The sequence below is a fragment of the Gopherus evgoodei genome, chromosome 8 (assembly GCF_007399415.2).
Source record: "Gopherus evgoodei ecotype Sinaloan lineage chromosome 8, rGopEvg1_v1.p, whole genome shotgun sequence".
NCBI classification, from domain to species: Eukaryota; Metazoa; Chordata; order Testudines; family Testudinidae; genus Gopherus; species Gopherus evgoodei.
In genome coordinates this window covers 47345990-47372269 of record NC_044329.1, presented here as the reverse complement: position 1 = coordinate 47372269, position 26280 = coordinate 47345990, and the positions used below count along the sequence as shown (strand labels likewise).

At 39.0% G+C, this 26280-nt stretch overlaps 1 protein-coding gene across 6 annotated transcripts in view; it reads left to right on the top strand.

Moving 5' to 3' along the window:
* The window catches only part of SUCO (SUN domain containing ossification factor), a 92020-nt gene that overhangs the window by 17012 nt on the left and 48728 nt on the right, over positions 1-26280 (top strand). For 4 of the 6 annotated variants that reach the window (XM_030571885.1, XM_030571886.1, XM_030571884.1 and 1 more), the window contains exons 2-7: positions 9706-9811; positions 12775-12885; positions 15068-15213; positions 21034-21174; positions 21370-21520; positions 25563-25683. In XM_030571885.1, coding sequence (XP_030427745.1) covers positions 9706-9811; positions 12775-12885; positions 15068-15213; positions 21034-21174; positions 21370-21520; positions 25563-25683 — 776 coding nt within the window. Of the gene's footprint in view, positions 1-9705; positions 9812-12774; positions 12886-15067; positions 15214-21033; positions 21175-21369; positions 21521-25562; positions 25684-26280 lie in introns of those variants that run through there. The other 2 variants (XM_030571889.1, XM_030571890.1) reach the window with 2 other exon arrangements.

Sequence of the window (26280 nt, the reverse complement as noted above, 5' to 3'; positions counted from 1 at the left end):
TTGTTTGTATGGTTGGGATTGTTTTCCAGTATGCCATTACTTAGCATTTATTAACATTCAATTTCATCTGCCATTTTGTTGCTTAGTCATCCAGTTTTATGAGATCCTTTTAACTCTTCACAATAAGCTTTGGACATATAAAACTACTCTAATACTTATTGTCTGCAAACTTTGCCCCCTCACCATTACGCCTTTTTTCCAGATTATTATGAGTGTTTAAACAGCACTGGTTACCAGTACAGGTCCTTGGGGAATCTGCTCTTTGCACCTGTCCCAGTGTGGAAACCTGTTATTCCTACCCTTTGTTTCTCCTCTCTCAACCAGCTACTGGTACATGAGGACTACCTCTCTTCTCCCATGACTGCCTACTTTGCTTAAGAGTCTTTGGTGAGGACCTTGTCAAAGGCTTTCTGAATGTCTGAGTACACTATATCCACTGGCTCACCCAAGCCCACGTGTTTGCTGACCCTCTCAAAGTATTTTAATTGATTTGAAGCATCATTTCCCTTTACAAAAGCAGCACTGACTCTTTACCAGCATATCATATTCATCTGTGTCTGACAATTCTGTTCTTTACTGTGGTTTCAACCAATTTGCCTGGTACTGACTTTAGACTTACCGGCCTGCAATTGCCAGAATCACCTCTGGAGCCTTTCTTTCTTACCTTCAAGAACGGTTTTCTTAAAACCTCAAACAGCTGATGCTGACTGTGGGACAGATTTTGAAAACACCAATGGCAGTTAGGTGCCTATCTCATCATCCTTAACAATGGATAGGTTTAGATTGAACTGATGCTAAGTTTAGGGGCTTATGCCTTTATCTAGTATGTGACCTGAAAATAAGTTTTCTGAGAGCTATCCTTGATTATACTGTGTGCTTCATACCCCACTGGTTGGAGGTGCCTCTGTACATAGGTCTGATTTTAAATTGTATTGAACAAGTTCATGCTTTAAGTTCCAAATCTGATAGGCTTCCAAAAATGAAGCCATTTTATTATGGGGAAAGTGGAGAAAATTTGTCCGCAACAAGGTGTAGTGGTTCATGTTTTATGGGTAGGTAGATATCAGAATGTATTGGTAAGAAAATATCCCTTAAAAAGCAGTTTCAGTTTTCTTTACAGAGGAGGTCCCTGTGGTATAATGTAATAGATGCATCTCTGGTGCCATCATGGATGCTACCATCAGATAATCATGTTTATGTGGGTTCCATTTACTTCAAGTTCACTTGTAACTTGTCTAATTCACTTCCACTGGCTGCTCACTTGGTGCTAACTCCATTTTTGGTCCTTGACCAGAAATAATCATTATTCTAATGGTGTCTTCAGATAATAGTCTTCTATATCAAGAATAACTGCTACCTTTTAAATGACTTTAAATAATGGGGAACTTAAGAGCTATGTTTAAAAAACAAAACTGTACAGTCTACTAGATCAACATCAGTTTCAAAGTCACTCAGATTTTACAAACATAACATTCTAATTCAGCTTGGTTTGTTATGGATGCCAAGCTGTCAATGGAACAGTGCTAAATCACAACATCACACACACTATTTTATTCAGAAGTGATAAGCAGATGTTTTTTCCTTCCTCTTCAGTAAAGAACAGCACATACCTATCGTATGAAGGGTAAAGTTTTTGTCTTGTAAGCTTGGGCTAGCATCCAGGGCTTGGATGTTTATATCTTCTTCACCTTAGGAATCCAGTGGGGCATCCAAGAAAGTCATGTGTAGAAATATACCAATGAAAATGCCAGATTATTCTTTATCAGATTTAAATAGCTTCTGTTGCTGTCGTCATTAAACCATCTGTAGCAAACTTGAATTGTCACATTAAGAACTTCTGCAAGGTCGGAGACTCTCCTAGAAACAGTGATTTATTCAGAGAGAGAGAGAGAGAGAGGGTAAATCTTGATACAACAAGAGAAGTATATAATAGCAAGGACAGGGAATGATAAAATCTTAATATTGACTAGAAAGCCTTAATGTACTGATAATCTGAAAAAGACTGGTGGTTTTAGCTATTTTGTTACTCATCGATCGGTGTGGAAATACATGTTTGAAACTATCTGCACACTAATACATAAACAATAGCGTGGCATGTTTGGCCTGAGGCAAAGGAAGTACGGACAATTGAAGAGGCATTTGCGTTAAGGAACTACTTAAATGGGTTTGCTGTGTCTTGGACTGGTAGAACTGCAAATATTATGAGTTAGCATCTTGGATTTTATTGATTTTTGTATCTTTGTGTAGAAAGACTTGACAAATATGCATCCATATATGTAGTATTTTACTGATAGGCTATAGTGTTTGGCAATAACAGAATGTTATGAGTAGTCTGTGCTATGTGCAAAGCACTGAAATAGAGTAGAAGGAAAAATGGAATCATGGTGCAGATGAGAAAAGTAATAGAAATGGGACAGGGTCAAACCTGTAACTGAATTTAATTGCTTAACTTTTTAGGGTTAACTTTTGTGTGTGTGGTTTTTTTGTTTTTTTTTCCCAGCTGCCAGTCTGGCTTACTGTACTAATAGCTACAAGGAACTCAAACTACTTCCCTAGAATAGAATCCCTCTCTCATTTAAAAAGGGGCAAGATTCCCTTTTGGTCAAACAAAACAATTAACTCCCTGAAGAAATGGGTTCTATAAAATTTTGCTACTGATTACTAGAGCAGAAGGGGACTCTGTATAAGATGATATGCCAAATATACTCTATCTCCAAGTCTAACATCTGTTAACCAACATTTAGAAATATCTGCTTAGTTTTATTTGATATCGTTTAGTGGCATATTGTACTAAATCAGCAGGAAGCAGACTTTAGTTGACCCTGTTCTTGAGTGAGTGCTTAAAATTAAGGGGAAGAGATAGCACAGTGCTTTGAGCATTGGCCTGCTAAACCTAGGGTTGTGAGTTCAATCTTTGAGGGGGCCATTTAGGGATCTGGGGGAAAAAAATCTGTCTGGGGATTGGTCCTGCATTGAATAGGGGGTTGGACTAGATGATGTCCTGAGGTCCCTTCAAACCCTGATAGTCTATGAATTAGAGTTTTTATAGAGACCAATAGGTTAGAATTTTGGGTGAGAGAAGAAAGGTAAAAGATGAGGACTTGTTCCAAGAAGGGGCTAGAGACAGGCAGAGGGTAGAATAGCTGCCCCATTTGAAAACTCTCTCTTCTGCATGTCTTTTTAGGTGATCTTCTTTAGAATCTTGCGGGGGAGAGGGCGTAGATTGGAAGTAGGGGATATCTGCAACATAAAGGCAAGATTACTCAATTTCAAATTCGAAGAATGATTCTGTCTGTTTGTGCCTGAATTATAATATTGTAATAATGTTAATAGAACTGAAATGTCAAAACTGCAGAGGTTGATGATTGTATATGGTGAAGCAGTAGTTGGGAACATACATATTTTATAAATTTTGTTTCTTTTAGATTTTTGCATTTCTGTAAATTAAAGTTAAACACCACTTTTGTCAATAATTTACTCTCGTCTATTGTTGAAGATTTTAGTACTATTTTTAGAATAAACTTAATCCTCAACCCCACAGAATCATATTCATTTAAAAACAAATGAAAACGTACTTGTAAAACTTGTTCTGATGGTTGTCACACTTATATACACCTTTCTATGGTTTTTAGCTTCTCTAGCTTATGGGTGTCAAAGCTGCGGCTTATATGCATATGGGGAGTGTGCTTTAAAAAAAATTCTCCCATACTCCTTGTGGAGGGGGGGAAATATGTTGTGATTTGTATTTTAATGAGAAGTGAAATCAAGCTACCTGATTTAGGAATTAAAATGCCCAGCCCTCGTTTAGTAAAGCTGATTGCGCATTATTAACAATCTGTTCCATAGGTGCAGTACTCCTGGGGGAATTCTGTGCTCATAATTAATGAGCCACACTCATTTTTCATTTTTTGTGCAGAAAAAAGCTTCTGCTGAAATGTTGTTGTTGCAGTTCTGCCTTTTGCCACCAGAAGGTGCTGTGGCAATAGAATACAGCAACTGATCCCAGTCCGATAAGGAAGGGAAAGAGCTTGCCTTCTTCGCAGCACCTGTCGGGCCAGGTTAGGGGGGCAGGAAAAAACTGTTCCATGCTTTTCCCACTCATACCCAAAACCCTCCAGGTTCACACCCAGGCTCCTTCCCAGCAAATTTACTTCACCTCCCTCAGCTCCTCCCTTATTCCTGACTCTTCCAAGCCTTTGCACTGGTTCTGAAGGGTGCTGGAAATACAGTTCTGTATTGTAGTTTAAATGAGTTATTACTCAGAGTTCTATGTTAATATATTAAGGACTCTATTTGTCAAAAAACATTTCCTCAATCTTTTTTGTCTATATTGTTACAGACAGACATACTTGCTGACAGATGTTTTGAAATAAGTGACCAAAAAGTAATTTAAACTGGTGATTATATTGTTGTTTTGACAAATAAAATATGCAGAATTTTAAAATAGTGTGTGCAGAATTTTTATTTTTTTGTTGCAGAATCCCCCCAGGAATAAAGCATTTACATTGCTATCTATGTATTGTCTGTCTTTTTTTTTTTTTTAAGCACAAGCCATTGTGGACACTAGTTTTATTACTACATCCTATATTAAGAGACCTAGTCCACCACTGTAGTAGGAAAATTGCTGCTTTTCATTCTTACAGGTCACAGAAGACCTCATCTGTCTGCAACTGTAGTCAAAAAAGCAAACCATGTTGGAATATCTAAGAAATTAGAAGCAAAATACAGAATATGTGATTATTTAGATCAGTAGTTCACCCTTACCCTAGTGTATTGGGTGAAGTACTGGAAGGACATGGCAAAATTGGAGGGGGTTCAGAGAGAGGCAATATTGATTAGGATTCTGGGAGAAAAAGTCTTGAATGCTTGCTTCAAAAAAGAGAAGAAATAAGAAGGGACTTGATTAAGAGTGATTTTTCAAATTATTTTAAACAGATTAGGAAATGCCAGACGTAAAATGCAATCTTAATTCTTCTCCCTTGCGTATTGATCCGGTGCCCAGAATGAGGCCAGGGTCTTGTGGAAAGAATATGATTGTGTAATTAAGCCTGTATTATAATTTATGTATAAGGAGTCAGAACAAAGTTTGTGTGGGCAACTGTGAATCTTGCATTTCCTATCTTTTGACTTTGCAGTTTAAAAAAAACAGCATTTTTGTATGTAATTTCTTTTTTATAGGACAAAACAAACTGTTCTGTGCAAATGTCACAACCCCCTGTTAACATATCATAAGCAGAGTTTGAATTCTGAACCTTCATTTCTGCAGTGCAGATTACTACAGTTTGAGCAAAAGAACTAACTGAATTAGCTGGCAGGAGGAGAAGGTTATTCCCCGAAATTTGGTGGTGTGAACAGACTGCTGGGTTTTGGATGTGATTGGGTGCGAGATTCTAACCTGGCCCAGTTCTCTCTCTCCCACCATGCGCGTGCACACATACTATGGCAGCTTCCACAGGTTTGCCAGTACAATGTCTGCTACTGCTTTGGCAGTAAGATGAGCCTGGCCTTAGAATGTCTATTATTCTGATACAGTGCCAACATTTTCTTTAGAAATGCAAGGGGAAGAAAAGTGATCGTGATGTTATCGGTTTCTGTCACAGCAAAAAACAAAATTTCAGTAAGTCAAAGAAAAGCCACTTCTGTGATACCAACGCGTTTTCCCTGCCAAATATCAAAGATTTGCTACAAATAGTAGAGGTGTGAATCTTTTATAATGGAAAGTGTTCGGCAACCTAAATATAGGGATCACTTGCTGCTCACCTTACAGTAATAAATAGTATAGAGAAGCTGTAAGTGATCTTCCATTCTCTCCCTCTCATCACAAGAATAAGGGGGAGGGATTCAATGAAATTGAGGGCAGCAAATAGAAAACTAATTACATATTGTGTAGACATATTCTTTGTCTGTCTGTAGAATTAATTGCCCCAGGATGTCATTGAGGCCAGCAGTTTACCAAATTCCAAAGGAGGATTGGACTTTTACATAGATAAAAAGTATATCTAGTTGCAGTAGTTCATGCAAACAATTTTTGGAAAGATTATTAAATCTCATGCTTCAAACCTTAAATGAACCTCTATTAGGAATTACTATGAGACATTCATGGAGGTGCATATCTGTTGACTGGGGGTTTTCTTTCAGTTTCCTCTGAAGTGGGTCACTGCTGGAGACATGATACTGAACTAGATGGACCATTGGTCTGATATAGTATGGCAATGCCTATGTAATGTTAGTTTTGAACCTAATGTAGATGATGTAAGTAGTGTTTATAAACAAAGTAGCTGGTTGGGCTCAACCCTAATGGGGGAGCTTAAGGGTGACCACCACCATTCCTAGTCTTGCATTGCCATAGATGTTGTTTAACTTCAAATATGTAGCACACTATACTGGATCCAATAGTGTATTCAGATTGTTATTAGCCTATTTAATATTCTGTGCTTTTCTTCCAAAAGTGTAATGGTGGCAATGTGAGTGTCAAATCATGTCATATCACTAGGCTGCTGTGGCTAGACCTAGAACAGTTAGGACAAAAGATACTGCTGCCTGTGACATTGCATTCCATATGTTTTATGGAAATATGCTTATGAGTGTAAATATGATGCAACTGGAATATGCTTTATGCAAAATGTCTCTTGTAAGATATCATAACAAAGATTATAACCTACTGAATATATTCCTCCTATTTGTGTGCATATAGCATTCTTGTATGTGAAGCTAGAAATATAACTCCAAGGTCGTATTGCAATTAATGGTGGTTTAGAATCTTCATGGCTCCCATTGACTAGGACAATTGGTTGTAAACGGTTTATTTACCTGCACGCCTTCTTGTGTACCTGTGGGACAACCCAGGAAGAATGGAGACTAGAGGTCTTAAAGCGACGTAACCATGTCACATGATACTGGAATCCATCTTAATCCTTGTACTTTTCCATGGATGAGGTGGGCATGGGGACAAGCACAGACAAAAGATTCCCACCTTTTGCCAAAGCTATAAAAGGGCATGGAGCAAGGGGAGGGATAGCTCAGTGGCTTGAACATTGGCCTGCTAAACCCAGGGTTGTGAGTTCAATCCTCAAGGGGGCTACTTAGGGATCTGGGGCAAAAAAAATAGTTGGGATTGGTCCTGCTATGAGCAGGGTGTTGGACTAGCTGACCGCCTGAGGTTCTTTCCAACCTTGATATTCTATGAAAAGGGGTGGCCAGTCAATGAGAGAACCCCTGCTTACCACCTGAGCTGTCTGCTGGGTCTAACAGACTGTACCAGGGGAAAGGACTGGGAAAGGACAAGGAAGGCTTCTAGTGTGTGAAAGAAGATTATGGGAACATCTTCGAGGGTGAGAGATTACCGGTAGTCAGTTTTTTCATGTATTAGGCTTAGACTTGTGTGTTTTGTTTTATTTTGCTTTGTTACTTTGTTCTGGCTGTTATTACTTGAAATTACTTAAATCCTACTTTTTATACATAATAAAATTACTTTTTGTTTGTTAATAAACCCAGAGTAAGTTAATAAATATCTGGGGGAGCAAACAGCTGTGCATATCAATCTATCAGTGATATAGAGGGCGACCAGTTTATGAATTTGCCCTGTATAAGCTTTATATAGAATAAAACAGATTTATTTGTGGTTTGGATCGCATTGGGAGTTGGGTGTCTGGGTGCTGGAGACATTTCAGAAAATAGTCAAAATAAACTTTTTTTTTTTTTTCCATTGGAGTAACTGGACTTTTCATTTTCACTGAAGTAAAAAAGGTATCATTGGGAGTATAAAACTGTTCAGTAAAACTAATATTGTGCTGTTTTAAAAAAATCATTTGAAACAATGTTAGCCAGCTTTTAAAAAGAAATTTCAATTATAGCATGGAAACGGAGCTTTCATTACATATGGCTTGAAGGCTCTGCTTGGTCTCCAGGCAGCTCTTATTCCCACTACCACTTCAGAACATTTTTTCATTCCGTGTAGGCATTTGTATAGCCACCTTCACCTTTGAGTGCTCAATTCTTTCTGAGCTAATACGTTCTCCATCTAACTCCTGAGTTTGTCCCTCAAATAAATATAGAATTTTATGTAAACCAAATCATATCATCTACCTTTTGGTATCCAAGCCTAAATATCTTTCTTTACCAAGCATATGTAAATGCAAAATTTCCCTTTTAACATCTAGAAGATACAGTACAAAGGGCTCATCAAATTTTCTCTGTCTACTTGGTTCAGAAGAGCTAACTATCATCAACTAACAAAATTCCTCCTGTAGGAGCCGAAGGTGCAACTCCTCATGAACACCTCCATCCCACCCCTCTTCCCCCAGCCTTATAGAAGCACATATGTAAAACCACTATCTGGTTTACCATATATTGGTTCACTAAGCTCTATAAAGCTTTGGCTTTTCTTTACCTGACAGAGCTTTGTTAACATCCTTCAGTGTGCTCTAAACGTACAGTATATGTTTTAAATACATTTGTTTACACTTTCAGTTTGTGGGGGACAACAGAGCCTGTTTTTATGTATGGTAGTTATCTTTATTGATCATTACTGTTTGCTACTGCCCAAGTGTGTATTGTCAGTTGATCTGTGCATAGGCAAGGAAGAAAACTTCAGTTTCTGACCTGTTACTAAAAGGTAAAGAAATTTCAAATTTTAGAGAGGAGTGTATCCTTTTTATTGATAGCTAGTCAGTATCTTGTCAACTTCCATTCTGTGCATTTTGTTTTCCAGTGTTCAGCTCTGGAGGCACTTCCTTAGGCTGTGATTTCATGCAGTTGGTGTGCTAAGGGAGGAGTTTTTTCTGTGAAGTATTAAAAAATATGAGATGCCTTTATAGTCAGGTGTGTAGGAGTTCCCTACTGCACAGTGCCCATAATCACTAGATTTACCATTTTGACAAAGTAAGTTACAGATAAGAAACTAAAATGTTTTTTTGAGAACTACTTATCAAAATATCTGAACTTTCTGAGGAGAGGTTTTTTATCTTTTGATCAGAAAAATTCTGCATGTTCTGTTTCGGCCAGTACTCTCTACTACTATGAGATTGCATCTGTCAGTGCCACGTAGTTTGACTACAGTCCAGAAGGTCATGGGTTCAAGTGTCACTCGATCTCATACCGAAAAGCCACCTCCAGTTTACCCAACTGCAGAGTGGATACCTGATCCATTGAGTTAGGGCAGTTAAAGGTGGTCGGACATGGTGCTCGCCACATCACTCCTTGGTGTACTGTTGGCTATGAAATTAACTGTTTCAGCCCAATGGGCCAATGGCTTGGGGAAACTTAAGACTTTGACTATTGTCAGGCTAGCTTAGAATGTAATATCGTAGGTGCCAAAGTACTGTACACTTCTAAGAGGAATAGAACACCCCGAACAACTAAGCACACTGATGTCACTGCACAAGAAATGAGTGAATTTTGGTGTATAGACTCCACTTCTTAATTTACAAATCAGTCAGTAAAAAGTCAGAGTGTATTTCAGAGCTAACTTCCCAGTCCATCCTACTATGAGATCAGTTCTTAAAACTGAAGTGAGATTCCTAGCACTGCTTGCAAAGGATCACCAGTAACCTAACAAAAGTGGTGTTCCTTTTTTTGTTTTTAATATACCCAGGTATTTTATAGGAACAAACAAAAATAAGAATGAGGGAGATAATCTGTGTATTTATGTATGTAAAGTGAGACTTAGATTTTAAGTTCCTGTTTTGTCTGTGTTTTGTTTAACAGGCTTCCCAGCTGGCATGTTTTTTGTAACGAGAGCCCTTCATCTACATCGCAGTACTCTCCAGACAACTATGCCCTGGCAAATGAGGATGAGAACATCCAGGAAAAGGTACAGTGGAGATTTGCATATTTTTCAGTAGATGGGCTTGATTTGATATGAGTAATTGCAAAGCTAGTGGTGGTCTTCGTTTTAAGATTGGTTCTCAATCAATGATTTAAAAAATATGTACCGAATGCTCCAATTAGCTAAGGTGCTAGGGCTAGTCATCTAGAAAATCTACTTTAATTTCCACCATGTCCCTGTCTCTTAGATCATGCAGTGTCCAGGCTCACTGTAGTTTTGCCAGCTTGTGCTCTAAGTGATGCACAATCAGGGTGGATTTGATTTAAATCACTAGTCAGGAAAACTCTGTTTTCTACATAAAAGTGCATTTTTGTTGGTTGGTATAACCTTAATATTCTTCACAACTCACCAATGTAGATTTCATTTTTAGAAGGTACACACTATACATTTTTAAACTGATTTATTTTGAAAACGTTTCAGATTAGTTTTACAGCTATATCAGAAAATGAATGATTGTTTGGTCATTTCATTTACCAAAGGTAATTGAAGCAGATATTTATGAAGTCATTGGAAGGTGAACTGTCTCCAATTCAAAGGTTAAGCATTGATATTTGGAGGATTTTCTTGCCATGACATATTAGGAGGAGAACATCACCAGACATTTAAATTGTCTTATTTAACTAAAACAACATTAAGTATTCTGGATTTTTTTCTTCAACAGCAAACGTATAATATTTTAACAAAACAAGCGCATGTCCCTCACTTCTCACATTTATCTCCAGACTTTCTCCTTGTCCAGATCTATTCCACCCCCAACAATTTTCTATTCATTGAACTGTTTGAAACTTCGCACTTTTAGAGAGGGGTAAGGGATTGACTCTGTGTACACAAATTTGCAGAGGGACAATAGGGTTGAGATCTGTTGTTTGTCATCTCCATATATTTATTTATTTTAATTTATTTTATTTTATTTTATTTTTTTTTTGCTGTTAACAAGCATGTTATCTCTGAAGAGACAAATCCACAGTTTGAAAACTGCAAAACTAAGCATCTCTGATGGTATCTTCTAGACTGAGCACTGAGTCCCATTGGGTTGATCGAAAGATTAACCTAAACTATACAGAAGCCTGTGGAACCCCATAAAATTGGGTCCCTAATCCATAAACTACTGGAACTCATTCACAAAACTTTTCTTAAACATTACATTAATATATTCTCATATTATAGAATTAAAATTTAGAATCACTATTACATTATAGCGCAAATATATCTCCTCATAGATCTTAATTAAAACTATGTTTAGGTTTTTCCTCAAAAAGCATTTTATCAAAACTCCAATTTAAATAAAAAAATCCATTTTTTTAAAATGGATTTTTATCCACCCTGTGCACAATCCTGCAGTTCTGATGACCTCAGTTGGAAGAATACAAGATAAATTTTAAAATGAGCAAAATGACACAATCATAAAAAATGGGACTTGTCACAAATCCTTCATACCCCAGTTTGATTTTTATGGCTAATGTAATATGCCCACATCACTCAAAGAAGAAGCCAACTGACCTGTAGTGGGGGTTGAGTTTGTGAAACCAGTCTTGTACACTTTTTACTGATTTTTCTGATAAGCATCCTAAGGGAATGAGGCGGAAAGTGATTATTTGTTTCAGAAGCAGATGTCTAAAATTTAAACCTCGAGATTAAACTCATTCCACCAGACCCGATTTGTAGCTAGTTTAGGAAATTGCTCTGTGTGTGAAGATGTAATTTAGAGCTGTTGATTTTTTAGCATATTACTCTTGACTGGGTCTCCAGAACTCATCAGTTCAGGAGGGCAATCTTGCAGTGTTTGACTAGCCCTCCTTTTAGAGAAATTTCTGCTAGTTAATCTTTCAGGAGTGGGGATCTGAGCAGCTAATACTTGAGAGAGGTCACTTACCTGAAAGTGTGCAAGATTAGTTTCATATGTAGATCCATACTTATTTTCTTCCTTTTCTGGAGTCTGTTTTAACCAACTGAGGGTTCAGAGCTACAGTTCATTATATAGCCTTGCTTGTCCTTGGGTATTCAGACATATAGCATGTTTAGCCTTCAGAATCACTGATTTTTTCAAATGGATCTTATACAATGAGGGGCATGCATTTCCTGAGCTTGTGAATATGTACAGACTATATTTCAAAGAACTGCAACCATTCACCAATCCAACCAAGAGTGTAACTTCCTGTGTGTGTGTGTGTGTGTGTGTGTGTGTATACACGCGCGCACACACACACACACACACACACGCACACACAAGATTCCCTAAATTATTTTCTGTATTGAGAAGTTATACCAGTTTAAATCTATCTAGTTGAACTGACACAAACCCCTGACAGACACACTTAAACAGTCTTAACAGTTTCTTAAGTCTGTTTATCTTGTGTCAAATTAAGCTAAACAGATTTAGGTCACATTTGAGTGGCATGTCTGTGGCACCATAGCTGTGCCAGCATAACTCCATAGTGTAAATGTAGCCTACAGTAGCAAATAGGATTTTTCCATCACTGTAGAAACACCACCTCCCTAAGTGAGGGTAGCGAGATCAACGGAAGCTTTCTTCTGTCAGCTTGGCTACATCTGTACCAGGATTAGGTTAGCATGATTACAGTGCTCAGATGTGAATTTTTCACACCCCTGAGTACTGTAGCTATATCAACCTAAATCTTAAGTGTAGACCAGGCTGCCCGTTAATTGAACTAAAATGACTTAAACTGGTGTGACTCTTCTTGTACAGACAAGGATTTAAGAGCATTTAGCTTATATACATTAGCGTGTAAGACATGTCTTTGGACGTTCCATAACTCAGCTTGTTTTTCTTTTGTTGGATCTAGAATTCAGGTCTAGAAAGGTAATATACTCCCAAGGTTTGTCTCAAGACCAATAGTGGGAAAGTGTTTTTAGTAGAACACAGATTAAATTCAAGCATGATATGAATATTTATTATCTAATTGTTTCTTTACTTTATAATGCAATAGGAGGAAACAGGCAGACCCATTGGAACAGAGTCTTTAGAACATGTGGACTCAAATATACACAATTATCCTGGAGAAACTGATTTACTTGATGGCTGCACAAAAGAAGACCAGGCAAGCTTTTTCAGTCATTTGTCATTTGGTGAATTTTTCAAACATTTGATGAGTTTGAGCTTTTCATTTGTGTGAGGTTTTATAACTATTTATATTGTATCTTACTTGCATGGAGATATTGGGCACAGAGCTGCTGGAGGTGTCATTTTTTCAGATGGGAGGGAAAAAAACAAGGACCAACACATTTTATTATTAAATTCCTGCATGTATAATTTTTAACAGTGAGGGTAATTGACTGTTGCACAGCTTACCAAGGATGTGGTGGATTCTCCATCACTAGAAGCTTTTAAATCAAGATTGGATGTCTTTCTAAAAGATGCTCAAGCACATAACTACTTGTTTGGCTAGAAACAGGAGTCACTTGGTAATATTCTATTGCCTGTGTTATGTAGCAGCTCAGACTAGATCAGGGGTAGGCAACCTGTGGCACGTGTGCTGAAGGTGGCACACGAGCTGATTTTCAGGGACACTTGCACTACCCAGGGCCTGGCCACTGCTCTGAGGGGCTCTGCATTTTAATTTAATTTTAAATGAAGCTTCTTAAACATTTTGGAACCTTATTTACTTTACGTACAACAATCGTTCAGTTATATTATAGACTTATAGAAAGAGATCTTTTAAAAAGGTTAAAATGTATTATTGGCAAACGAAACCATAAATTAGAGTGAATAAATGAAGACTCAGCACACCACTTCTGAAAGGTTGCCGACCCCTGGACTAGATGATTGTTCTTGTCCCTTTTGACCTTGAAATCTATGAGTCTGTAGTACTTTCTGCCTACCTAAATTCCCTCTGCACTTTCGATTAGATGCACTATTCTTCATTTTCTAAACAGCTTTTACATTCCATCTTTCAGGTGGCTGCATTTCAATGGAGAGTGCAGGATTGTATGTAATAAAGTACTTTGAGAACTTTTGTATAAAAATTACAGTTTAGAGAAGTTATTTGATTTCTGTTAAAACATACTTCATACTTTTCTAGGGGTCAAAAGACGAAGTATGCTAAAATATTTAACTCTGAGTTCCAGGTCATAGATATAATTCCATCATAAATCCTTCTCAGCCTCTTTGTGTTTAGAGTAACGACTCAAGCTAACCCAACTGATGAGTAGGGGCACTTGGTTAAGAGTACTATATATTCCTGAAGGAAATACTCTGATCTGTTTTGCACTTATCACATGCACACCTGCAAATTTATGTGACTACACCATGCAAAACTATAAACTGTAAATGTGATCGGATAGTTAAAGGACTAGGAGCTAAAACCAACAAAAAGCTATTTATTTGAACCTCATTTTGGTTATTTTCCTGTATGAAAAATGTGTCTAAAATATTTGCATCTCAGCTGGGATGCTGTCAAGGTTAATGTTTGTAATGTGGGTTAAAACCTTGGGATGAAAGCTTTAGGTAGTATAAATTATTTTTGCACTTAATGTGAAACCTTAAACATATTCCTGTTCCAATATAATTTAAATTCAATTGCTTAAACATTTATTTATTTTTGTAATGGCATTATTGGTGTAAACAAAGTGGTATAAATTCTTGTTTTGGTGAAATGTATTAAATTTTTTAGAAATATAGCATTATTAGGAAAAATTTCCTAATTGTATTGTTGGGTGTACAACAAAAATTGCAAATATGTCCCAAAGTAACATTTAGTGTCATGTATGTTGCTTATGAATGAAAGCATCCAATGTTCCTTTATGGCAGGGGTTGGCAACCTTTCAGAAATGGTGTGCCGAGTCTTCATTCATTCACTCTGATTTAAGGTTTTGTGTGCTAGTAATAGATTTTAACTTTTTTAGAAGGTCTCTTTCTATAAGTCTATAATATATAACTAAACTAATGTTGTATTTAAAGTAAATAAGGTTTTTAAAATGTTTTTAAGAAGCTTCATTTAAAATTTAAATTAAAATGTAGAGCCCCCTGACAGGTGAGTGCCACTGAAAATCCGCTTATGTGCCGCCTTTGGCACACGTGCCATATGTTACCTACCCCTGCTTTATGGTGTCAGATTCTTTCTTTCGTGTGTGTGTGTGTATGTGCGCACGCGCGCATATTTGGTGTTTGAAGAGATCAGTAATTCAGGTGTCTGTTTTATGTAAATACAGGAGAAATGTACGTTACATCTTGCTTATCAGAAGTCATTCAAATTTTGCATTGATTTCTAATATTTTAAACAGACTACAGAAATGGGTGAATTAAGTCTGCCTCAGGTTGACACACTACCTTCAGTAGACTTAAATGAAGCTTCTTCTAGCATAGCAGCAAGCATTGAAAACATTTCCAGTTCATCTACCTCAGAGATCTCTCCAGTCTCGCAGCCTGAGTAAGCCTTTTATTTTGTTACCATTTTGGTCTTTATTGCAATAAGTAGTATTTCCCCAAATAGGTGGCCCTTCTAAATTGTTAGGCATGAGGAATTGGTTGTAATACTGTGTAGGTGTTGGGATTTTGCTTGCCAAGAGTACCATAGCATTCTCATAGCTATATATTTTTGTTAGAGAATGCCACCTGAAAGTATTTAATCAGTTCTTCAGAATCTCCATGGCAACAGCTTTCTCACTGATTTACAATGGGGGAAACTATTGTTGCTACTATGCAAACTTCAGCCTACCACACTCTTACTAGTTTTGCTACATACTGATTTATGATAGCAAGGCTACTCCAATATACTGTACCACTTCTGCAGTGCACCTTTCCTGCATCGTTTGCCTGAAGTGTCAATGTTGATTATCAACCTAGTTAGAGATACTGAGAACTGAAATATTTTTTTCCTTTCACAGTAGTAAGCTTGCTAACTGTATTCTATATACACCTCATAGTATATCTGAAAAATACATGTCTTTATCTGTTCCCTGTTAGAGGCCACTATCCCTCACAAACAGGCTTTCATGTCTTTGCCAGAACTGTTTCACTGCTGGGCTATACTTTGTACCTTAAGGAGATAAGCCTCTAAGAATTCTGTTATTCCCACCAGCAGCAACAGGGCTGTCCTAAACTCTCTGCTCTGACAGCAGAAGACTTTTTCCCCCTTAAATGGGGTCTCAAAACATCTTCATTTAAAAGAATTCAGTAGTGTCTGTACTGCTTCTGAGGCTTCCAGTGGATCATTGTCTAGGTTATCGGTGGCTGGGTGGCTCTGAAGCAATCTCTTCAAAGGGCACCTCTGGAACACAGAGGCATCACTCTGCTGCCCTTTCTGTGATGACACAAAATGCAGGAAAATAACAAGAAAAAGTTGAAGGTAACTATAGAATTCAAGTATCAGAGCAGTAACTGTGTTAGTCTGGATCTGTAAAAAGCAGCAAAGAGTCCTGTGGCACCTTATGCGTCTGATGAAGTGGGTATTCACCCATGAAAGCTTATGCTCTAATACTACTGTTAGTCTGTAAGGTGCCACAGGATTCTTCGTTGCTTTTTATAGAATTCAAGTTGTGTAAAATTACAGAGCACCAACCCCTGGCATAAGAATTTAGACATCTCTTGCAAAGTTCCCCTCAGACACATCAGGATCTTAAAACAATGCTCAGCTAATCATTTTGCTGAAAAATGCTCTGGTGCAGTACTTAGGCAATACAGAACAAATTAAGCCTGACTCACTATCATTAAATTGACAGATTAAAGGAAAATCAGATTAAATTGGACTCATTAAATATAGCCAGTTAAAAAAATTATTTAAAGTCTGAGGATACATTTGCACTGCAATAAAAAAGCCCCAGCACAGAGTATCAGAGCCTGTGTCAATTGATTCGGGCTGTGGGGCTACAAATTGCAGTATAGCCACTGGGGCTCAGGCTGGATCTCGGACTCTGACATCCACCCCCCTCGTGGGGTTTCAGAGCTCTATCCTAAACCCAAATGCCTCCATTACAGTTTTTGTCCCCTAATTGGCCTATTTATCGTTATGCATTCACTGGTACTCTTTGCCAGTGGTGTTCAAGACTCATGGTAAAAATCACAAGAGCTGGCAGCACTCTTAGTGGGCTTCTTAAACCCTTAGTTCATGGAGCCATATAACTTCATGAGACTTCCACCTTTCATTAAAAAAGTGTCTAGCCCTCATGGATGGGGAAGAGCTGGAAAAAGTGAGCCCTAAAGGCTGAAACGAGAAGATAAATTTAAAACAAACGTTTTTTAAAATCTTGTCATTTTTAGGGGTAGTCAATGGTATTGCTTCATGATTTTCAAATGGTTTGGATTGGCTTCCCTGAATAAATAAGGGAAGAAGGAACAGGGTGACCTGAAAAGGTGAATGTTTCTTTAGACTTAAAAACCTTTTGAATCAAAAAAAATGTTTATACCTATTTTAATTTCTTTCTATATGGACACTTATTTAAAGTGGCAATGGACTTTTAACAAGCATGTGCTCAATCATAGACAACATATGGAAGTTTAGCAAACACTTTTATAGTCCAAGATGTTAAAGAAAAAGTTGTATAGCTCTTTTATTTTGCTGTTGTGAGCTTTGAGTTGTGAACTGCCTGTTTAGCTGCCTTCTCTGTTAATATGAGACATTACAACCACCACAAACACATACTTGAATCATTCCATTTAACTCCTGGTTTTACTCTGTAATAACTTAAAAGTTGTTCCTTTTGGACATGAAACTGCTCATGATCTCTGCCAAAAGATGAATATTTTTGGAAATCTTTCAGAAAAAATCAGTTGCCATCTGAGTAAGATGAGATTTTATGGTTATATAAACTTTCTTTATTTTTTGACTTGCATTTCAGTTAGTTCTCAGTGTGAACAAATGATGTGCACATGTCAAGGTATTATTCCCACTTTGAACTTTAACGTCCAGAAAGTGGGGACCTGCACATACCCTTCTAAGCTTAATTCCTATCTTAGATCTGATAGCGCTGCCACCAACCAGAAATTCCAGTGTCTGGTACACTCCCTGTCCCCCCAAAATCTTCCCTGGGGGACCCAAGACCCAAAGGGAAATAAACCATTCCCCCTCCTTTCCTTCTTCCAGACTTTCCCTCCCTAGGTTACCCTGAGAGATACACTGATCCAAACTCCTTGGATCCTAAAACAGAAGAATTAACCTTCTCCCCCCACCTCCTTTCCCCACACCAATCCCCTGGTGAGTTCAGACCCAATCCCCTTTGATTTTTTTCCCTTGTTTAAAACCCATCAGGTACTTTAAAAAGAGAGCTTTTAATTAAAGAAAGAAAAAGTGAAAATTTATCTCTGTAAAACCAGGTTGGAAAATGTTTAGAGGGTCTTCAGCTATACATAGACTAGAGGGACTCCATCCCCCCAGCCTAAGTTACAAGTTACAGCAAACAGAGGTAAAATATCCTTCCAGAAAACAAACAAAAGACTAATCCGCCTTCTAGCTAGTACTTACTATTTTGAACATAAGAGACTGTTTGTTTTAGAAAGATTGAAGAAACCTGGTTGCACGTCTGGCCCCTCTTAGTCCCAAGAGAGAACAAAGAACAACACAAACAGCACAAACAAAGACTTCCCTCCACCAAGATTTGAAAGTATCTTGTCCTCTGATTGGTCCTTTGGTCAGGTGTCAGCCAGGTTCACTGAGCTTGTTAACCCTTAGCTATCTGTTTATGACAACATGTTTTGTAGTAATTTTTTTTAACAATTTATATTTGTAAATGACTAAACAGGACAAAATACATGTGCCTAGTGTTCGTGCTACTCTTTCATATATGTAAACTACACATGTATATCTTCTGTGGGGGGAAAAAAAAAATCTCATTTCTGGCTAATAAAGTTAAGGTATACCCAAAGATTTTTTTCAATTAATATTTGTACCATATTTTATTGATGATTCATCTTCACATTGTTTCTGATCATTCATCTTCTCAGTCTTGTAGGGTCAAGAATGTGCAGATCAATTTAATATTATGTTTAAGTTAGGTTTTATACCTTGGCATCTGAATTTGAGGTTTAATGCTAAGGCGTGATTCACCTGGCTCTGCCACCAAAAGGGTTTCAAAGGAAATAGCTATTAATATAATGGACCAAATAACTTGTAATTATAACCCCTGGTTTTAAGGATTCATATTTAACACAAATCCTATATGAACCTGTTTGGTAAAATCAATCTCTTAAACAAGATAATTAGTAGTCTTCCTTTTGTACTTGCAGGGATAGACAGGTCCCTTTGCGCATGGCCAAGAGTAAGTTTTTGAATGTCTAGGTTTTTTCTCCCCTTTAGCATTTTCATTTGAAAGGTGCCAAAATTAGTTCCTTAATTTTTTTCCATTGCTGCTTCCGTTGTAGGAGTAGCATCACGTGGCAAACTGAAAGACTCAGCCTATAGGTTGCTAACCTGCTGTTATGCTTTGGAGGAGGGGGGGTAGGGGAGGGGACAGCATTTTGCATCCCAGTGTCAGAATATTAGTGTGACAAGGTTTGTATTGCCTCAGGTGAAGATTGCTAGTGTTAAGATATGAGAGGCCGAGCAAAGGCTTTTCTTAATTCTGATTTATCACCCTTATAGATAGCGTTCCCTCTACTTTTTCCCATACATTGTGGAATGAATTTTATGTGCGCTAATATGGAAGTATGATGTATGGCGGGAGTGAGGCTGAGAGGTTTGGAGTGTGTGTGTGGGAGTGCTCAGGGCTGGGGTAGAGAGTTGTGGTAAAGGGGGGGAGGGCTCTGGTGTGGGGCTGGGGATGAGGAGTTTCAGATGCAGGCTGCTTTGGGTTTGCAGCGGGGAGAGAGTACTCCCCCCCCCCCCCCCAAATCTCCCTGCAACAGCACCTTGGTGAGGAGAGAGGCGTCTTGCCCCGCTGCAGCTGCCCTGGGACTGGGGGAGCCAGGGAGAGGCATCTCACCCTGCACCCATCTTCCAGGCCCGCCTATGGCCATGCCCAAGTGCAGCGTGCACATCTGCATGGCTCTGCTAATTTTGTGTGCAGCCCTTGGTTGTTTCCTGCATAGGAGTGCACCTTAGAGGGAATATAGCTTATAGACCACTGGTTCTCAAACTGTATTGTACTGGTGACCCTTTTACACAGCAAGCCTCTCGGTGCAACCCCCTTATAAATTAAACGCTTTTTTATATATTTAACTACATTATAAATGCTGGAGGAAAAGCAGGGTTTGGGGTGGAGGCTTTCAGCTTTTGACCTCCCCATAATAACCTTGCGACCCCCTGAGGGGTACTGACCCCCAGTTTGAGAACCCCAGTTACAGACCATTGTGTACTCTTACCCTGTATGAATGTAGACAGAAAAGGAACAAATCAAAAATTCATTTGTTCCCTCTGCTCTCTCCATTTTTTTTCTGCTTCTTCTCTGATGAAAGGCAGCTATGGCCTTTTGTTGCTTTAGGATCTGTGAGACCCAGCAAGTTCAGGTTTTCTTCCTGAAGACAGAAATGGAAATAATCAAGACACACAAGGACAGATTCTGTAGCCCAGTTGTGGCCCCTTTACACAGTGGCACAAAGGGGCTGTAATGAAGCATCATTTGGTCAGCAGAGAATTCCCCTGATATAGGAGAATGGCCTGCTAGCACACACGTGCGGCTGCCAGGCCCTGTCTCTCTTCATGCCATCCCCTCCTGGCTTAAGAGGCATGACAGTGCTCTGTTCAGCTGTACATATCCTCTGCTGATGTATGGTTTATGAAGAATCCTACACCAGTGGTGAAACTTATAGCTAGTCAGGCAGCTCTAAGTTGCGTTGGTTAAGGTTCACCCTGAGAATCTCACAAATGAGCTGGTTACAGCTCCCTTTCCCCCAGCCCAAGCAAAGCAAAGTTTGGACAAAAGAGCCAATTTTCCCCTTTATTTTGTAATAGTAATGGAAAATTCACTATTGCAAGAGTGATAAGATGTCTTAATGGAGACTTCTGAGAGCTGGGGCCTGGGCCTTCTATAAGACAAATTTGTGTGCTGCTACTTATACTATGGCAAATGGAATAGATGGGAAATAGATCATCCTTGATGTGAGCAATATGAGAATGCACTTCCAAAATAGTGACATAACATTATAAATTTCCCTTCATCCACTTACAAGATCTATGACTGACATTTCCATGGTACTGTATTTATATATGTATTCTCTCTTTTTCTGTATCAAAATAGCTTCATTAACTTACCTCTTTGATTAGCAGGGTACTTCTAATACCAGAAGGATAAAAAGCATATTATTTCTTTCCCTTCAGTGCAATAGAAAATTCCCGTGCTGATATCCCAGTAGTCAGCTCTAGTGAAGCTGAGCAGTCAGAACCTGACTGTGATATTGGTGGGGCACTTGAGGCTGACCCTCAGAGTGAGCCTTCCTCTTTTGTCAATCCACCAGAGAGGTGAGTGTTGTGAGCCTAAAATAACTTCAGTGTTTTGCTATGCTGGCTTTGCAACATGGTCATTCACCTGCTCTGCTTGCTTCTGTATCCATTGTTTGTGTACAATTTCATATGTAGTATATTAAATGTAATTATATGAAGATTCTAAAACTGCTTAATGTGTTGTTGCTTCTAATATTCTTGTGCATTTTTCAGCCTTGTGGGTCAGCATATAGAGAACATCTCTTCTTCACATGGCAAGGGAAAGATGACGAAATCTGACTTTGAGTCAAAGGTTGCAGCCACTGAAAATGGGCCAGAAAAAGCAAAATCTGCTTTGAATGCTTCAGATAACTTGAAAAGGGAGGTATGTAATATAACTTGAAATATTCTGCCAGGACACTCATAATTAAGGAACTATCCAGGAGTTGTGTTTAAATTGCAAAAGTCTTTTTGCCTTTTCCTCTGCTTTGATATGTATATTGCCTCAAAGATTTCTTCAAAAACTCATTTTCCCTCCTTGTTTTTTTCAGTTTTAAGTATCAGGTTTTCATTTCCCTCTTTGCTTTAGCAATTAGTATTCCCTTCATTTGGGGGATTGAGCTGTAGTTCAGATTACTGCCTTGTGTGATGTGATTTTTACTAGTTAAGTCATTGAATGATCTTGCCAAGATCCTTCATCATAGAGGACGAAGGACTGATACTAATGATGATTCAAATCTAAAAAAAATAGTAGAAAGCTGCCCAGGATGGTAGCAAACGAGGATCTTGTATCAAATAGTGGGGAGAACAGTAAAGGGAAAAAAAATTTATTTGCAGCAGAAAAAGCACTTTCTTTTCAATATTAAAAAAAAAAAAATTGGTTACTCTCCCCGTACTGCCCCATTCTTCTGTGTAAAATGGGCAGATACCATTGGAAGAGAAAGTCGCAAAAGTTACATGGAAATAATGCAAGAAACCCAAAACGGCTATTAAAAAAAAAACAAAAAAAAAACTTGATGACAGCCATTCAACACACAAGGTGGAATTGGCTACAATTGCACAGCCCACACACTGCCATCTCTGGGAGAAACCGTGGCACAAGGACCCGCCACATGGCACTGCAGAACACCCCAGCATCATGAATTTATGAAGGTGATCTCTAACCAGAGCTGAACTATCTATACTCTATTCTCCAAGGGACTGAATTTCTGTATGCCACAGAACCTGATACCATACTAAACATGGAGAGAACATTAAGAGTTCTTCCACTGACTTCTGCCTCAAAGAATTCTTCCACAGCAATGGCGACACCACGCACAATTACCATATCCCGACTGACAGTCATAAGAAAAAATTATCTGACTGGACATCACAGAGAAGACACAATCACATTCTTGATCATTATGTTGTGTCAGGAAAAAAAATTGACTGTGAAATCTTTAACAAACATCACATCCACCACAATCTCTCCATTGCCCAGAGGACAGCTATACAGACTCTGAAATCCAGCCACCAAATAGTGATCATAGGCATCATCGTAGTCTTCAACCATAATTATGTTAATGAGGCCAAGTGACATCTGAAGTTTTTACCACAGTTTACCCAGAAAATTGAGGATATCATGAAATCCTTCCCCAAACCACTCCAAGAGAAACTCTACAACCTCATCCCCCACAAATCCAACCCAGACACCTTTTATGTGTTCCCAAGATATACAAAGCAGGGAATCCAGGCAGATCCATAGAAACCATCTTCAAACTCTTCACCACACAAAGGGGGCCATTTTCCTCTAGGACACAACCTATTCTTCCAGAAACTCCACGACATTAACAACCTCCCTCAAAACACTGTCCTTTGCACCATGAATGTCACCTACCTATACACCAGCATGCCTCACAATGATGGCATAGCTTCCTTTCTCAGATATTTACAAGATAATGGACAACCCTCAGATATCCACCTCCAACACATCACCAAATTCACCCATTTTAATCCTCACCTGTAACAGTTTTACTTTCAACAACAAACACTTTGCCCAAACCATGGGAACAGCACCAGGTACTAGGATGGCTCCCCAGTGTGTCAACATCTTCATAGGTCACCTTGAAGAATTTCTGGAAAAAGGCACCACAAAATCAATGATGTACTTCACATATATCAATGATGTTGTCATCCTCTGGACAGATGACCTAAATTCCTTCAGACTTCTACCACCATGATCCATCCATTCAACTTTCTGTAGAATACTCCCACACTAGCATCAACTTCCTGGACGCCACAATCAGCTTCAACAATGAAACCCTCCAGACTACTATATATGAGAAATCCACAGATCACCACATCTGCCTTTGTAGATCCAGTAGCCACCTCAAACAGATCAAGAAATCTGTTATCTACAGCCAGGCATTCAAATACTACAGAATATACTTCAAGGTGAAAGTGTGGGATATATAACTTCTTCACCAAACACACATTCCAACAGCGAAGTAGATTGCATTATGGAACAGGCCACCCAAATATCCTGAGAGAATCTGCTTCAATACAGAAATAAAAACATCTGACCACATACCTCTGGCTGTCACCTATCCCACACTGGAACCCTTGCAGGGTATCATAAACTGCAACCCATATTTGATGGGGACCCTATCTTCAAAGATCTTTCCTGAACTCCCTCTTCTGGCCTTCATATAACCCTCCAGCCTCTCCAACATGCAGAAATATTTTCATTCTGCTATAATCAATATCTCCATAATACACTTTTTCAAGATCTGTGTGTGACTGGTTTGATCACAGAAACCTCTTGGGAGCCGCCACCTGATGTGCCAAGACCACTTCTACCCCTGCTTTCACTGCCAGCTCAGGACTCCAGCACCCTGTCTTGCTGAGCCAGACACTGCAAAGACCCAGGGTCTGAATTACTTGCCCCAAAGCTGCAGGTTTCACTGAAAGCAGCTAACAGAAGTGTTCTCGTCTTTAACACCCAGATGGCCAACTCCCAATAAACAGAAATAAATCTGTTTTTTTTTACCCTGTATAAAGCTTATGCAGGGTAAACTCATAAATTGATCGCCCTCTGTAACATATATACACACTGGATTTGTGGTTTATCATCACAATCTATAACCCACTTAACACTCCCTCCATCATCCCCCCACCCCACCCCCATGACTGGAGAGGGTATTAACTGGCCACTTTACCTTGAATGGTCCCTTTAATGTGTTAACTACTTATGCTGAATGGTCTATTCCACCTTGTATTTAGCTGGGACACTTTACAAAGATCATATGATTACCTATTCAGTTCATTCCTATGAAGCACCTGGCGTTGGCCACTGTCTGAAGACAGGATACTGGGCTAGATGGACCTTTGATCTGACCCAATATGTACTTCTGAGGGAGTTCTGTGCCATTTCACCTGCACCAAATTTATGTCCACAGCAGATTTATTTGCTTCCCCACAGAAAAATGACTTGCTGATGGGAAAGCAAAAGGAAGCCACAAGAGGAGTCATACAACCCTCAGCTGGTAGTCCCGACTGGGCTGGAAAGGACAGGACTTCCTCTTTCTCTGCATGGCATCTGGGGATGGGTCAGACCTACCTCCAGATTTCTCCCTCTAGCTGTAGGAAGCTCTGCAAAGCCGCCTCCTCCCCTGCCCGCCTTCCTGCACGCATGGCTCCTCAGCTGCAGGAGGAGAGATCACTGTACAGGATGCTGCTCCCCCATCCAGCCAACCCCTGTGCATCCAGATCCCCTCATACCCAGATCCTCCTGCCAAGCCTCATTTCACACCTCCACTGAGCCCCACTCCCGCTGCGTTCTATCCCCCACCCCCGTGCTGAGCCCCAACCACCTTCACCTGGATCCCTCTGCAGAGTCTCATTACCGTTGCACCCAGAACCTCCCAACAAGCCCCTGGCATCCAGATTCCCTCTGCACCCGGATCCCCCACTGAGCCGCTCACATCCAGATTGCCCCACACAGAACCCTCTCAATCTGCACCTGGAGCCCCCCACTCTAAGCCTTTCCACACTTGGATCCTGCTTTGTTGAGCCTGCCTGCTCACACCTAGTACACCTGGCATGCTAAATTTTAAAATACTGTGTGCAGAATTTTTAATTGTTTGTTTGGCACAGAATGCCCTCAGGAGTAAATATGGCCGTTCTTATGCTCTTAAAGAGCTCCTTTTCCCAGACCTGCAGAGAAGCCCTTTGTAAGCTCAAAAGCTTCTCTCTCATCAGCGGAAGTTGGTCCAATAAAAGAGATTTACTCATCCACCTTGCCCATTTAATATTATGTTGATTTGGAATCTGGCTTTTAAAAAACACTGCAGTTCTTTACTGTATTTTCTTGATTTAATGTTGGCTGTCTTAAAAACCTGAATCCTGTATATTGCTTGATTTTTTTTTCTTTTCCCCTTCTTTCCCAGAAAGACTATAAAAAAGCAGGAGAAATTGACCCTACATCAGTAATAACCCCAAAGGACCCAGGAGATATTCCAACATTTGATGAGTGGAAGAAGAAGGTTATGGAAGTAGAAAAAGAAAAAAGTAATTTCCAAGATTAATTCCTTTGGTCGAAATATGAGCCACTTCTATATTTTAGTGTTTCCTCTTTTATTAACTTTGTCTAGAATTTAAATAGTAAAAGTAAATGCATTAGGATGCAGCCTAAAAGTCCGCTTCTGTATTAAAAATATGTAATACAGAAATACACCTGTCTTCCTTGTGTATTTGTCTGTCAAAATATTATCCCTATAAAACATGGCAAGGCATTGGCATTTGACCGTATTTCATAAACATCAAAATTGCAAGAATTTCAACTTTAATTAAAGCAGCTGGAACTTGTGTGCAGCTATTTCATTGCAAACTGTTAGGCAGACTTCCATTTTGCAGAAGAAACCCTGATGCTGAAGCAGCTAGTCCTGCCCAAGTATCTCTTTAACTGGACAGAGAAATGTCACTTTAAAAATAGTGATCTCATAGTCCTATAGAGCTGGGAAAGGGAACATTTTCCCATCTTCCCGTTGAACCTGGTGCTTATTTCTAGCCCAGAAATGTCCTACAATGACTATATTTTAAAGTCATGGCATATATAGTAAATGTAAACAAATTTAATATTTAAAGGCTTTTATGGGTTCTCTAAGA